The sequence below is a fragment of the Schistocerca gregaria genome, chromosome 2, assembly GCF_023897955.1.
Source record: "Schistocerca gregaria isolate iqSchGreg1 chromosome 2, iqSchGreg1.2, whole genome shotgun sequence".
NCBI classification, from domain to species: domain Eukaryota; kingdom Metazoa; phylum Arthropoda; class Insecta; order Orthoptera; family Acrididae; genus Schistocerca; species Schistocerca gregaria.
In genome coordinates, this window is record NC_064921.1 from 833,173,723 (window position 1) to 833,190,763 (window position 17,041).

At 38.1% G+C, this 17,041-nt stretch overlaps 1 protein-coding gene across 1 annotated transcript; it reads right to left on the bottom strand.

Moving 5' to 3' along the window:
• Positions 1-14,580: 14,580 nt before the first annotated feature.
• On the bottom strand, positions 14,581-16,062 carry LOC126335188 (tRNA (adenine(58)-N(1))-methyltransferase catalytic subunit TRMT61A). Its single transcript, XM_049998187.1, has one exon. It carries the CDS (start codon positions 15,960-15,962, stop codon positions 15,069-15,071), a length of 894 nt encoding a protein of 297 aa, XP_049854144.1. The 5' UTR covers positions 15,963-16,062; the 3' UTR covers positions 14,581-15,068.
• Positions 16,063-17,041: the final 979 nt, after the last annotated feature.

Below are 17,041 nucleotides of genomic sequence, written 5' to 3' on the forward strand. Positions count from 1 at the left end.
CCAAATAACTTACAGGAATGAAGCCAGATGACATCACCGAAAGCCACTGGTATTTCGAAAGGAGCGCACCCTTTTGTGCTCCCGTTGAATATCAGCAGTTGTCGACAATGTTATCCAGGTGCACTCCCATAAGTTACTTGAACACTGCATATGCCATGAGAATCTCAGGTCTTGTATCTCCAGCAGATAACGATATACAGCCTGGAGTGCTGTGTAATTAACAATGGAGATTTGAGCAAGTTACAGGCAGGTGAAATAAAGTTTCTGTCATCAGCCCTGCAGAAGACTAGCAGAGATAAAATTAGGAATGAAGACATCAGAGGAGATGTGCAAGTGGATCTGTCAGTGACTCAGAGACTGAGTACTGCATGGTTCAAGTAGTCTGAACACGTGAAGGGGTGAGGGATAACCACTTGCCAAAACAATACTTCGATAGAAATATGCAGGGGAAAAGACCAATAAGACAAGCCAGAAAAACATGGCTGGATCAGATTCAGGAAGATCTGAAGAGGGTAGTACGAAATATAAAATGACTGACCAAAAGGTGGGACATTTTCACTTTAAAAAAAAAGTCTACTGTAATTTGGCAGCTGTCTCATAGAACCATAGCTTTAAAAAAAATTGTGACTCAATTCCTGCAAAATTAAACAGGTGATGAATGTCAAGTGCCTGACATGCGCATGTGCCAGACCTGGGCTGATGTGCCACTGTGGCCACTGGTCTACTTCACCTCTGTTTCCTGAAAGAGTTCTGTCACCCCACAACTGCCAGATGGCACTACTCATTCTTCCATTATCTTGTTATTTCTTAGCATCACATAGTAGTGGTTTTGTTGAATGAAACAAAACAGATGGTGACATGAATTTCCAAATCCTAAATTCCAACCTTGCCATAACAATAAAACATTTAATTCCACAATAGACCCGTGAAAGATATTTGGGAAAAGGAGAAGGAGAAAATACCAGAGAATTGGAAGACAGCAATCACACACATTACACCATAAAGATGCATGTAGCTACAGAGAATTATCCCAGCAATCAGTCACATACAATATTCTCTCACGGTTCCTTCTAAATAGGATGAGAAAACATGCAGGAAGCTATACCAAGCAAGACTTAGAATAGGAAGGTCAATTGTTGGGACATATGTATAACCTGAGATTGATCTCATAAATCAGGAAGCTACGAAAAAAGCAAACAATCTTGAAGATCTTGAATTTCAAGAAGATATGCAGCAAAAAAGAGATGGTGAACCTGATAAAAAGAGGATTAAAAAATAGAATTAGCTTACAAGCTCACACAATACATTTACAATATAAAATTACAGTACATTTTTTTTTTTACCTCTTAGAGAAATTTGGTGTGGCACCTAAGACCAGAGAACTGCTCAAGGGGAGACAAACACACAGCTTAAAGTTTGATTCCAGAAAGAGCTGTTGGAACCTTTTGAGATCAACACAGGAGTGAGACGTGGTAATGGACTCTCACCAGTGCTATTTAAGTTAGTTTTGAAGAAGAAGAAAAAGTATGTAAATGGAGAGAACAATGACAGAAAGAAAGTGTAACAACAGGCAAAAGGCTGGATTACAAGAAGCACAATCTGAACATAGACTGCTTATTTTTCACTGATGATATGGTGAACCCAAGTGAAAGAGAAGATTGGGCTAAGAGGAGGATGTAAAAGCGACATGAAGACAACCAAAATACAGGCCTGAAAATTTCGTATAAAAAGACATGTGATGAATATGGTGACAGTCTGGAAAACATCACATGGAATAATTAAGATGGGGGAGAAATCAAATAATTGTGGGAGTGGCTACAGCCAAATGGGCAATATAAAGAACCTGACAAAAAGAGGATAAAAAAATAGAATTAGCTTACAAGCTCACACAATACATTTACAATATAAACTTAATAGCCATTAACACTAAACTGAGGGACTACAGCACAGTGACAAAGCCAGAAGCACAGTACACATCCAAGTGTCTAACACACAACACAGAATCAGAAACTGAGGAGATTTTAAAAATAGAGAGGAAATTATTAAGGAGGATATTGGGCTATGGAAAAGAAGGTGACATCTGGAAGACAAGCAGGAATCAGGAGCTGTATGCACTGACCAATGAGTTGACAAATCGAATGAGCAAAAGACAGCTTAAGTTTGCTAAGCATATCTGTATTATGAGGGACAGAATATTGCGCAGAACGATATGGGTGAATACCAAGAAATGCAAGACCACTATGACATGGATGAAAGAAATTTCAGAAGACTTAGAATACAAGTCATGTTGGGCACAAATGTTTACAAACGAGGAATGACAACTCATGAAGAATTCAGGAAACACAAGAAACAGCAAAAAGGAAGGAAGAACAGAATTTACTGTCCTGTTGACAATGTGGCCATAAAGAAACAGCAGAAGACCCACTGACAAAAGAGGGAGCTAGGAATAAGAATATGGAAACTGTAGGAAGCAGAAAAGGATAAGTTAAACATGGGCCACAAACACCCAAATGAAAATATAAATTAAAAAGAAACACAGGGAAGAGTCTGCATGCCTTACAACACACAGCTGCCTGCTTAGATGTCTGCGTGCCTTACAACACACAGCTGCCTGCTTAGATGTCTGCGTACCTTACAACAAACGTGTCTGTCTAATTTCAATTATGTCAAGCTGCTTGTGCTCCATTCAAATTATGGAAACTGTATTTCAGCTATAGCCAGATACTACACATACATATTGAAATAATTTAATAATAATAATAACACATGTAACCTCCACACAATAATTCAGGTGTTTTGTTTGTTGTTCAGTCCTGACCACTTTATCACTGTCTTGTTTCTCTTTTTTGTTCAACTTGTTCATTGAGATATATTATATGGATTTATGGCAGAAAGCATATTTCGAACACCCATCTTCTTTCTTGGTGCAGTGCGTGACTGGCATCTTTGCTTTCAACACTACATACTTCAGTAGTAAATCTCTATCCCATTTCACTTAGTCATGCACGTTACTAGCACAGGTGACATTTGTGGTATAAATGACACACTCCAATAGTGCAAGACCAGTGAATCTCCATCAGCTACTTTGCTAAAATTTAATCCAGTTCCAAATAGGGTGCTATCCATCAGAGGATGCAACCTGCAGTATCATGCTACACGCAGTTTACCTAAAGCAAGGCCTTTCCCGTGCCATGAGTAATAATAGAAATGCGATGACCCTTCATCTTCAAAAACAGGATTAGCACATATACTGTGCTCATGTAGATAAAACTGTGTTTAGGAAGAGGCTGTACTTTCATAGAATTGCATAATGAATATGGTTCAGACATAGCTAAAAAAAACATTTGATGTCTACACATACCAAATCTTCCTCCAGGAACATGCTTCCAGATATCAGGCATGGCTGTACTGGGTAAATTTACAGAATTGTAAAACAGACATATTTCAATTTTATTCCAAGAATTCACTTCTAGATGTGCAGTCAACCTGTCAAAACTAACAGCTTCATATGAGAGAAAGGACAACAGTGTCATTTCTGATATTGTGACATAGCACCATTGTATCATTATAGATAATCTATTCTAACTCCATACTCTGCAATAAAGCTGAGGAATGCTTGACACAGGGTACTCTCCATACCATTATGCCTACTACAGTAGTACAAGTTTATATGCCGACTAGCTCTGCAGATGACGAAGAAATGTATGATGAGATAAAAGAAATTATTAAGGTAGTGAAGAGAGACGAAAATTTAAGAGTCATGGGTGACTGGAATTCTACAGCAGAAAAAGGGAGAGAAGGAAACATAGTAGGTGAATATGGATTGGGGCTAAGAAATGAAAGAGGAAGCCGTCTGTTAGAATTTTGCACAGAGTATAACTTAATCATAGCTAACACTTGGTTCAAGAATCATAAAAGAAGGTTGTATACATGGTAGAATTATGGAGATACTAAAAGGTATCAGATAGATTATATAATGGTAAGACAGAGATTTAGGAACCAGGTTTTAAATTGTAGGACATTTCCAGGGGCAGATGTAGACTCTGACCACAATCTATTTGTTATGAACTGTAGATTAAAACTGAAGAAATTGCAAAAAGGTGGGAATTTAAGGAGATGGGACCTGGATAAACTGAAAGAACCAGAGGTTGTACAGAGTTTCAGGGAGAGCATAAGGTAACAATTGACAGGAATGGGGGAAAGAAATACATTAGAAGAAGAATGGGTAGCTTTGAGGGATGAAGTAGTGAAGGCAGCAGAGGACCAAGTAGGTAAAAAGACGAGGGCTAATAGAAATCCTTGGATAACAGAAGAAATATTGAATTTAATTGATGAAAGGAGAAAATATAAAAATGCAGTAAATGAAGCAGGCTAAAAGGAATACAAACGTCTCAAAAATGAGATCGACAGGAAGTGCAAAATGGCTAAGCAGGCATGGCTGGAGGACAAATGTAAGGATGTAGAGGCTTATCTCACTAGGGGTAAGATAGATACAGCCTACAGGAAAATTAAAGAGACCTTTGGAGAAAAGAGAGCCACTTGTATGAATATCAAAAGCTCAGATGGAAACCCAGTTCTAAGCAAAGAGGGGAAAGCAGAAAGGTGGAAGGAGTATATAGAGGGTCTATAAAAGGGCGATGTACTTGAGAACAATGGAAATGGAAGAGGATGTAGATGAAATGGGAAATACGATATTGCATGTGGAGTTTGACAGAGCACTGAAAGACCTGAGTCGAAACAAGGCCCCGGGAGTAGACACCATTCCATTAGAACTTCTGACGGCCTTGGGAGAGCCAGTCCTGACAAAACTCTACCATCTGGTGAGCAAGATGTATGAGACAGGTGAAATACCCTCAGACTTCAAGAAGAATATAATAATTCCAATCCCAAAGAAAGCAGGTGTTGACAGATGAGAAAATTACAGAACTATCAGTTTAATAAGTCACAGCTGCAAAATACTAATGCGAATTCTTTACAGACAAATGGAAAAACTGGTAGAAGCCGACCTCGGGGAAGATCAGTTTGGATTCCTTAGAAATGTTGGAACTCGTAAGGCAATACTGACCTTACGACTTATCTTAGAAGAAAGATTAAGGAAAGGCAAACCTATGTTTCTAGCGTTTGTAGACTTAGAGAAAGCCATTGACAATGTTGACTGGAATACTCTCTTTCAAATTCTAAAGGTGGCAGGGGTAAAATACAGGGAGCGAAAGGCTATTTACAATTTGTACAGAACCCAGATGGCAGTTATAAGAGTCGAGGGGCATGAAATCGAAGCAGTGGTTGGGAAGGGAGTGAGACAGGGTTGTAGTCTCTCCCTGATGTTATTCAATCTGTATATTGAGCGAGCAGTAAAGGAAACAAAAGAAAAATTTGGAGTAGGTATTAAAATCCAGGGAGAAGAAATAAAAACTTTGAGGTTCGCAGATGACATTGTAATTCTGTCAGAGACAGCAAAGGACTTGGAAGAGCAGTTGAACGGAATGAACAGCCTGTCTTGAAAGGAGGATATAAGATGAACTTCAACAAAAGCAAAACGAGGATAATGGAATGTAGTCAAATTAAATCCGATGATGCTGAGGGAATTAGATTAGGAAATGAGACACTTAAAGTAGTAAAGGAGTTTTGCTATTTGGGGAGCAAAATAACTGATGATGGTCGAAGTAGAGAGGATATAAAATGTAGACTGGCAATGGCAAGGAAAGCGTTTCTGAAGAAGAGAAATTTGTTAACATCGAATATAGATTAAGGGTCAGGAACTCGTTTCTGAAAGTATTTGTATGGAATGTAGCCATGAATGGAAGTGAAACATGGACAATAAATAGTTTGGACAAGAAGAGAATAGAAGCTTTCGAAATGTGGTGCTACAGAAGAATGTTGAAGATTAGGTCGGTATATCATGTAACTAATGAGGAGGTATTGAATAGGATTGGGGAGAAGAGAAGTTTGTGGCACAACTTGACCAGAAGAAGGGATCGGTTGGTAGGACATGTTCTGAGGCATCAAGGAATCACCATTTTAGCATTGGAGGGCAGCATGGAGGGTAAAAATCGTAGAGGGAGACCAAGAGAGGACTACACTACGCAGATTCAGAAGGATGTAGGTTGCAGTGGGTACTGGGAGATGAAGAGGCTTGCACAGGATAGAGTAGCATGGAGAGCTGCATCAAACCAGTCTCAGGACTGAAGACCACAACAACAACGTGATAAGGTATTGACTACTGAAATATTTTAGCTTATATTACAATAAATGTACAGTGGGTCATCTGTTGGATTACTGCATTTTACAGTTGAAGAATTCATTGATATCATAGAACGGGTGGGCAATAAACCATTCATGCAGTCTTTCTTTGAATGTATGTTCAGGAAGGTCCTGTATGGCATGTGGCAGCTTATTAAATAGTTTGTGCCCTGTGACTTCATAGCTATTTATTGATTTTGATAGTCTGTGGTAAGCCGTGTATATTTGTTTGATGCTTCTTGTGTTGTAACAATGTACATTTTCTCTACGTATCACATCTTGTAGGTTCTTCTTCGTAAAGATTAATACATTGTATATATAGAGGTTTATTACAGCCATAATCTTTTGTTTAGTAAATAAGGGTTTGCAGTGAGGCTTATGAGAAGAATTTGTAATTATCCTAATGGCTTTCTTCTACAATAATAGGATGTCATGTATATGACTACAGTTACCCCACAAGATAATGCCATAGCATATTATACTTTGGAAAAATGCAAAATAAGATGATCTGATGTATGTTTCAGGTACACAATTTCTGAGTTGTCTTAATAAATAAATTACTCTAGATAGCTTACTACTAATATAGTTTACATGTTGGCCCCAGGATACCTTTTCGTCTAAATAAACTCCCAGGAATTTAACAGAACTAGGGTCATCAGATAGTGGCTGTCTCTTAGAGCGAAGATTATCTGCTGAGTTTTATTTTCATTTAGCAGGAAACCATTTGCTCTGAACCAATATGCTGCATGAGTGCGTGTATTTTCAGCACAGGTTTTAAGATTGTTACTGCTATGAAGAAAAGTCGTATCATCTGCATACAATACAGTGGTGGATCTAATAAACGAGGGGAGGTCATTGATCATTATCAGAAACAGGAAGGGCCCCATTACAGATCCCTTAGGCACACCTACTTTAACATTTTCTATGTTTGATATTTTCTTACCAACACAAACTACCTGTTTACGGTTGTTGAGATAAGCTTTTAATAGTCTGAGACTGTTTCCTTTGATGCCATAGAATTCTAGTTTCTCTAGTAGTGGTGTGTGCTCAACACAGTCGAAGGCCTTGCTTAGATCACAGAATGAGACCTGAGCAAAGCCTTTGTTCTCAAAAACTTTGAGGATGTAACTGACTACCGTGTTGATTGCATCAATGGTTGACAGATTCTTCCTAAACCCGTATTGTGTCGCATTAATTATTCCTAGATTCTCAAAGTGAGATGATAATTGTTGGTACATGATGCATTCTATAACCTTGGAGAATGCGGGTACTATTGAAATAGGCCTGTAACTAGATGGAGAGTCTGTATCTCCCTTTTTGTATACTGGGACGACCCTAGACAGTTTTAACTCATCAGGAAAATATCCCTCAAGTAAGCACTTGTTTATACAATGGGTTAAAGGGTACAGAATGCAATCACACACTTTTTTTAGCAGGTTGCATGATATGCTATATATATATCTAAGCTATCAGATGATCTCAGTTGTTTTATGACCCCTTGTACATATCTAGGCGTTACTTCGGAGAAGGTTAGCATGCTTGTATTTAGTGACTGTCTACCCCAATTTCGGGAGAGTAACTCTGATGGACTAATGTCTGGTTTGATAATTGTGTCTCCTATTTCTTTCACTGAATTAATAAAAAACTCATTGAGTGTTTGTGGTGGGATATTAATTTTGTCTTTTTTTAGTATCTGTGGCAGCACTGTTAATTACTTTCCAAGCGGTTTTGCATTTTTTCGTGGAATTATGTATGCTGTTGGCATTGTAGGTTTTTTTGGCTTGCAGGATGGCTTTTTTGTATTCATTCCTGCATTCCACATAGGCTGATTTGGCACAGTCAGACTTCATACTATTGTATATGTTGTACAGTAACAAAACTTGTTTCTTTAGATCTGTCAGCTGTTTAGTGTACCATATATTTTGTCTGTTTTGAGATCTGGATTTGTGGCTGCTGTCCATTATTTTGATTTTCTTTATGGGAATACTATAGTTAAATAGGATCAAGAATGCATTAAAAAATCTATCAAATATTATTTTGGCTGGCAGGTCATTACTTGATGTGTAATGTCCATCGACACTACAATGGCCAAACCAGTCTCTGTCAGCAAGGAAATTACGAAATGTGTTAATTTTATCCTCAGTTATGGGTCTGGTAATCACAACTGCTGGGATAGGTCTGTTTGCATTGCTCCTATTGAGGGGAATTTTACTTGCATAGTTTAGAGATACGGAGTCATGGTCAGAGAATGGGAACACTGCAACTTCACATGTTTTTTCAGTGGTCTTGAAGTTTACAAAGCTGTTATCTAAACATGCTTTGTTTCTTGTGGGCCTGTTATTAACATGATGTAAATTGTATTGTCTTAGTAAGTTTTCCAGATCTGCAACACTACCCTTACATTTAGTAACATCAAAATCAGCATTCAAATCACCTCCTATTGCAATATCATAGTGTAGCCATTTAATATTACTTAATTCACTCAATAGAATGTTCATTTTTTCTAAAAATATGTTAATGCTTCCCTTTGGTGATCTGTACATGGATACTACTATTAGCTTATGACTATTAATGATTATTCCCGTAACTTCAAAGTGCTGTTCATCACACAAGGAATTTAGGTCTAGTTTGGTTACTGTACAATTGAGTGACTGGTTGGAATAAATTGCCACACCACCTCTAATGTTTCTAATGTACTCTTTCCTACAGTAGCTATTTACTATACCAAAATTGTCAAATTTGGCAACTGCAAGTTCATTCTCATTAGCCCAGTGTTCACTCAAACAAAAAATATCAAACTGTTTATCAAGACCAAACTCATTTATGATAAGTTCTTTATCTTTCAGTCCTTGAACGTCAAGGTAACATATTTTAAGAACCTTTTTCAGGGCTTATCTTTTGGATTTCTGCCTCTTGTTGCCTTTTATTAAAAAATTGTTCACTCGGAGTGGTAGCACATCTACTGTTGTATGCCTACTCTTCCCTCCTTGTGATGATATTGTAGATGAGGCTGCTACCACAGGAATTGATGGAACTGCTGTTATGGTGTGTGAAGGCACTGTTGTGGCATCTGGTGACAGGAGATAAGGTGAATGCTCCTTCTTCTGCTGCTGTTGAATCTTACTGGTGAAGTGTGATAGCTACTGCTGCTGTAGGCATTGTTTTGTGAGCTAATCCCCGTATTCCGTAATGGTCCAACTCCTGGAGCAATATTTTGTGATCAACACAAACTCCTTAGTTAAATAAGAAAAGAAAAATATACCTAGCATTCTAAACCTTTCATTTAACCCATCCAGTACCTCACAGAGGAAAGAGAATATAGCATTTTCAGTTGTTAAATGACTTCTAAAGCCGAACTGTAGATTTGATAGCAAATTTTGTGTTCTATTATACACAGCCTTTACAATAACTTTAGCAAACACTGATGGCATAGAAATAGGTCTAAAATTGTCTATCCCTTTCTCACTTTTTACAAAGCGGTTTTACTTTTGAGTACTTTAATTGTTCAGGAAACTGACCATTCCTAAAGGAAAAATTACAAATATGGCTAAATACAGGGCTAACATATGCAGCACAGTATTTTAATATCCTGCTAGGCACTCCACCATATCCATGAGAGTCCTTAGTCTACAATGATTTATTTAATGACTCAATCTCCCCCTTGTCTGTATTGCAGAAGAGTATTTCAAACATCAATCTCCAAAGGGCATTTGCCAAGAGAGTTATATGATTCCGTATAGAATCTAAATTTTTATTTAATTCACTAGCAATGCTCAGAAAATGATTGTTAAATACTGTACATAGACTATATCTGATTTATCAGCAACAGAAATATTTTTCCTACGATCTGACTTTATATCGTCGACCTTGAGCTGCTGACCAGACACTTCCTTCACAACTGACCATATGGTTTTAATTTCATCCTGTGAATTAGCTATTCTATTTGCATACCACATACTCTTTGCCTTCCTATAACATTTTAAGCAGTTTACAGTACTGTTTGTAATGGGCTACTGTAGCTTGATTGTGACTACTTCTAATATTTTGATATAATTCCCACTTTGTTCTACATGATATCCTTATCTCACACGTCAGCCACCTGGGCTGCCTTTTGCTGCTAGTACCACATCTAAAATGTTCTAATGGAAAGCAACTCTCAAAGAGTATGAGAAATGTGTTAAGAAAAGCATTACATTTATCATCTATGTTAACATCCTGCCACTCTTGTTCCTTTGCGAAGTTTAAAAAACTCTCTATTGCTGTTGGATTAACTTTCCTACATAGTTTGTAATTATATGTGACATTTGCTTGAGTACTAAAGCATTTTAGTGTTAAAATTTGTGCATCATGGTCTGAAAGGCCATTTACCCTTTTACTAACAGAATGCCCATCTAGTAATGAAGAACGAGTAAAAATGTAGTCTATGGCTATGCTATTGTTCCCCTGCAACCTAGTTGGAGAAAACACAGTCTGCATCAGATTATATGAATTTTGGAGATCTACCAACATCCTTTTTCTTGCACCATCATGTACAAAATTTATATTGAAGTCACCAATATAACTAATTTCTGGTACTTCCTATAATGTGAATCAAGAACCCTCTCCAGCTTGAGCAGAAATGCTCTGAAGTCAAAGTTAGGGGACGTATAAACAACAACAATTAGAAGTTTAGTTTCACTAAATTCAACTGCCCTGCATAACATTCAAATATATGTTCAGTGCAGTGACGTGATACATCTATGGACTCAAATGGAATACTCCATGAAAAACTGCCAGCTAATCTGTATCCTCGTAAAGGAAGCCTCTGAGTTGTCAAATTATTTAAGAGGTGCTCCAATATATTAATAATTTCAGAGTCAACATCTATAAGCAGTTCACTAACTTTATCTGTAATACCTCTTATATTCTGATGAAATATGCTAATTTCTTCTCTACTTGGAAACATGACATCCTCTGAAGGAGAGCCCTTAGAGGGACTTCCTTTAAGCAGGTATACCAATCAGCTGACTTGAATCTAAAAAAGGTGCAGCTCTAGCACCATCTACTACACGAATTTTTCCATGAGTGATCCCACCACGAGCCACTACACAGTCACCTATAAGCTTTGCCAGCCTCCACTTCCCAAACATATTGAAGTGCAGGCCATACCTAGTGAAACCTGATCTACTGGTAAGACTCATCAATATGTCATCAACGAATCTGAACCAGGTGAGGGGTTTCGGATTCTGTATGGTTAGGAAGGATTCCTCTAGATCGACCATGAATAGGTTGGCATAGGATGGTGCCATGCACGTGCCCATTGCTGTATGACAGAACTGTTCATAGATGATGTCTTTAAAGCAACTGTCGGTGAGGATATGCTTGGTCATTATGACCAGGAAGGAGGTTGTGGGTTTGGAGTCAGCTGGGCATTTGGAAAGGCAGTGCACAATAGCAGCAATGCAATGGGCATTATGGATATTAGTGTGAATGGAGGTTGTATAAACAGTGACGAGCAGGGTGCTGCATAGTAAAATATACGAAGAAATGTTACACCTTACCAGTCACAGATTAAATACAACAGTAGAGTACTTATATCCATCATGAAAATGGTAGATGATATCAGAGAAACAATTCTTTCGTGGATATTGTTAATCTAAGCATATAGTACACACTCGTAAATAGATCACATGGTACACAATGAAATCATTTAAATAATTTCATTCTGTGTTTGCTTTGTCTTTCCTAGAGGTAGAGGACAATACCCAAGCTGTAAGTCAAACTGAAATTTTACTCACGAGAGACTGTGTAAATGAAACAACAGTATGAGCAATTAGTATTTTCTTTGAAGTATGGTGTTACATGTTGCGTAGATGATGTATACGATGTTTCTGTTTGTACATTTTAGTTGTAGAAGTTGCTCTCTGTTTTTGTTTTTAACATATTGTTTCCATAGTTTTTGTGAATGGTGTCTTAGATTGTGTTGTCTACTATACCTACATTGATCTAGTGGCAATTACAATTCCTTCAAGGGAAATACTATTTTAGAACTTCACAGATTTTTTTGATGAGGATAAGATGACCAAAATGTAGTGTAGGTGTAGGTTAGAATGGTTGTGAGTTTACAAAGCCAATGAAACTGTCACAAAATGAAGCTGTTTTTATTAAACAAAGGTTGTGGTGACAGTATATGCAGATGTATGTCCTGAGACCTACACTATGTAATCAAAAGTATCCGGACTTGCCCAAAAACCTGTGTTTTTCATATAAGGTGCATTGTGCAGCCACATACTGCCAGGTACTCCATATCAGCGACCTCGGTAGTCATTAGACAAAATGAGAAAGCAGAATAGGGTGCTGTGCAGAACTCATGGACTTTGAACGTGGTCAAGTGACTGGGTGTCACTTAAGTCATACATTTGTATGTGAGATTTTCACACTCCTAACATCCCTAGGTCCACTGTTGCTGATGTGATAGTGAAGTGGGAATGTAAAGGGACATGTACAGCACAAAAGCATACAGGCTGACCTCGTCTGTTGACTGACAGAGACCGCCACCAGTTGGAAAGGGTCGTAATGTGTAATAGTCACACATTTATCCAGACCATCATGCAGGAATTGTAAACTGCATCACGATCCGCTGCGAGTACTATTAAAGTTAGGTGGGAGGTGAGAAAACTTGGATTTCATGGTCGAGCGGCTGCTCATAAGTCACATATCACGCCAGTAAATGCCAAGCACCACCTCGCTTGGTGTAAGGAGCACAAACATTGTATGACTGAACAGTGGAAAAATGCTGTGTGGAGTGATGAATCACAGTATGCAATGTTGTGATCTGATGGCAGGATATGGGTATGGCAAATGCCCAGTGAAAATCATCTGCCAGCTTGTGTAGTGCCAACAGTAAAATTCGGAGGTGGTGATTTTAAGGTGTTGTCGTTTTTCATAGAGGAGGCTTGCACCCCTTGTCGTTTTGTGTGACACTGTCACAGCACAGTCCTGCAGTGATGTTTTAAGCACTTTCTTGCTTCCCACTGTTGAAGAGAAATTCAGGGATGGCGATTACATCTTTCAACAAGATTGAGCACCTGTTCACAATGTAAGGCCTGTGTCGGTGTGATTACATGACAATAACATCCCTGTAAGGGACTGGCCTGCACAGAGTCCTGACCCGAATTGTATAGAACACCCTTGGGATACTTTGGAATGACGACTTCGTGCCATGAATCATTGACCAACATTGATACCTTTCCTCAGTGCAGCACTCCGAGAACGTATGCCTGTGAAAGTGGAAGCTCCCATCAAGGCTCAGGGTGGGTCAACACCATAGTGAAGTCCAGCATTACCGATGGAGGGCGCCATGAACTTGTAAGTCATTTCCAGGCATGTGTCTGGATACTTTTGATAACATAGTGTATGTTAGACTGGAGTGTGACAGTTTGTTTATGAGATGAACGTGTCATGACAATCTTTCTTCTTTTCTAAATACATGTAGTGCATTCGAAAGTTACATTTATGTCCTTCATGAAGATCCCTAATCCCACCCTGTGGTTTGATATTTTCAAGTTCATAACAACAGCATGCCCACACAGAACCCTATATTGTCAGTTTTTACTCTTTTTTTTTTTTTTTTTAATTACTTCATAAATTCGTTATATGTTTGCCATGATGAGTGTGTCATCAGTCTAACAGCAAGGTATTGCTTTGTTAACTAACCTATTATGGACTTACATTGCATGAGTGGGGTGGTAACTTGAAGCAAAGATAAATTTGCAAGACTGTATTGTATGGCATGGCCATTGGTTGTGGAGGGCTGCTGAAGTTCAGTGAATCCCCCTCCCTGTGACTAAACTGATTTGTAGTGTGTCGAAGGTCTACATTTGCTCCATATTTAACACACTTCCATTGAAGTGCCATTACTGAACATGTCTTGATACAAGATGATTCGAGTTTCTTTTTGGACTATATGAAACATCTAAGGGTTCATCTGCTCCAAGTGTTACATCAGCTTCCACAGGTGCCCAAAATAAAGGTAAGTTATCTAATGCCTACACTTGTTTTCTTCAAACCACTTCTCACTCCATGGTGGTCTAAGTGCAAGGTGGGCTCACATCTTTATGATCCATGTGGCCTCCACTTAAAATGCCAGTGTTGACATATCAATCCTACTGATGCAGCAAAGCAATCAACGCATGAATGAGTTGGAACAGCAGCAGCATCTACAAAATTATACGCCAGCTTGATATGTACACAGTAGAAATGTAGCCATTAACTGATACATCACATCTATTCAAGACTTTGCACAACATTTGAAAGACCAAAGTAATATTAATGGAAGAAGAGTAAATGAAAATGGGGCTATTCATGATAAACAATGATTTCCATGAAATCATTTTAATTTATTATGACTGAAATGCATTTTCATTTATAAAAGTAAGTTTTTATTCTTATTCGCACTAGCTTGTTCTAGTTTGTTACTGAACTCAGTTCAGTCTGTATATTTTATACAGAAGGTTAAGGAAACACTGCTTTATTCCTTTCACAATCTTATATTTCTACTACTTCGTACAATGCTCATGACTTTTAACTTATTTCATAACTGTTCTCTGGCGCTTAGATAACTATCAGTATAGGAAATCAAATGACTATTAAACAAGTTCGAAGACTTATTACAGTTTTTACATTTTAACAACTTTAGTCGATTGGGTTGTCAGCCATTTAAAAAATTTTTGTTGAGAGAAAATACTAATCCATTTCCTACCACTGACTGTGGTTGAAACAACCACTGTTCCCCTGAAAAATGTAAACGTCTCACCACTTATGACGTTCACTACAGTGCAGTAAACAACTCAGTCTTGGCGAGGTGGTAGTGTCGCTGCTGTAATGTAGCCAGAATGTCCACACACTGAAAGTCCAGGTGAAGCAGTATTGTAAGTTTTTTGCGAGGTTGTTTCTTTTACTCCTATATTCAAAATGGGCATGGCGCGTACTTGCACATTCAGTTCTTTAAGCAAACATTCCATTGTCACTATCTCGAAAAATCCATTCTCACTCAAAGCCTTGCAAGTGTTTTGCACTTGCTCTATACACGGTGAAAACGATACAAATCTGCCGCCGATTTTTTTAAAAGCCGCAACTGCATAAGGTACTGCATCCCAAGGCTTTGGCAAGTCAAGGAATACTGCGTCTGCACGATTTGTAACAGCCGCTCCGAAACCATCCTCACAGACATCACGGTGTTCAACAGATACATACTCTGACAAACCATGTTCCTTAAACTCTTCCCGAACTACGTCGACTCTCGCAGCATGAAAATCATATGTAAACAAATGTCCTGATGGTTTTATTGTTCGGATCAAGGCGTGAGAAAGCGAGCCACTTCCAGTTCCTGCTTCAATAACTATGCTTCCCGGCTTTAGCTCCAACTGAAAAATTATCATGCTAATATCCGGTGTGTATATGATTTGTGTCCTATGAAGTAAAGTTAAAGTCCACAATTCCGGTGTTGGGTGAAGTACGTATACCCATCCTTTAGTTAATTTAACTTTGCTTCCAAATTTTTTACCAATTAGAGAATCTACTTTTAATGCGCCATAAACAGTTTGGAAAACATTTGACACAAGAGCCCCATTTTTATTTTTTATTTGTGGTGTCACTTTCAAAGCATGCATACTGTTAACGTTTACATAAAGTATAACGGTATCGTCTTCTTCTATCACTTCTTTGAAGCGTGCGAAACTCATTTTCGTTGTGTGGTAAACACTGTTTCTCAACACGTACTCCTACGGAACACACAACACCAACTCAAATAACTTTGTCCTCAACAACTGTTTACATATTACACACGTGTTTTTGTACATGTCAACTTTGCGCGTTGCGTCTGTTCAAAGATACAACTAATAACATTGAAGAGATCCCAGTCGCATCTTTGGACTCTCCTTCAGCCACATGTCCAACAGCATTGAAAATTGGCATTTGCATATCAGGTGGTATGACAGAAAACTCAAATTAAAAACATGGGTCCCATCTGCTACTAAAGAACCTCCAGTCGAGTGGGTTCACAGACGTTTCGTATGGAAGCAAGCAGATTACCGCCACGCCAATTGCATCTCGCAAGATTTGCCATAAGGTTCTTGAGTAGATACTAGGCATCACAACCATCTGCTAGAGCCATTCTATTTAATAATGATAGTGCAGGTACCACCATACTATTTTATTTCATTAGTCTCTGACCTCTGTTTATTAGTTTACAGCTACACTGTATTCTAAAATGCAATTTTATTTACTCACAAAGCTGATGTATTAATTTGATACAAAATCGAGCGGCTGATAGTAAACATTCACCACCAGCGGTGGAGTTCGTAAACATATTACATTAACACCAATGTGCCTCATTGGCACTGCAAAATAATTATATTGCTTATAGATACATTTTTTTGTATTACGCAACAACAGAAAATTGAGGAATGTTCAGTCCTTGAACATTTCTTAAATATGCTTGACTACCTGTATATGAAAACACAATGCACAAGGAAATCTAGAATTTTGTGCTGAGTATGAACTAAGTACATACAGTCTATATGAACTAGCTTTTTTAATTCCTCCTTCTGTCAATCTAGATACAGTAATCATTTGTAAGTACAAACATATTATCTGTAACTTGTTGTAAGCAAACACATTAACTATGAGAAGAGTTGCTATTAACGTGAATAATTTTATTTTGTCATTGCAAAATAAAGAAGGAAACCATGTAAAAGAAGGTAGTGGACTATATCATTTCACACACATCGGAATCACTAAGTTTTAAATTGGGTGTAAGCTC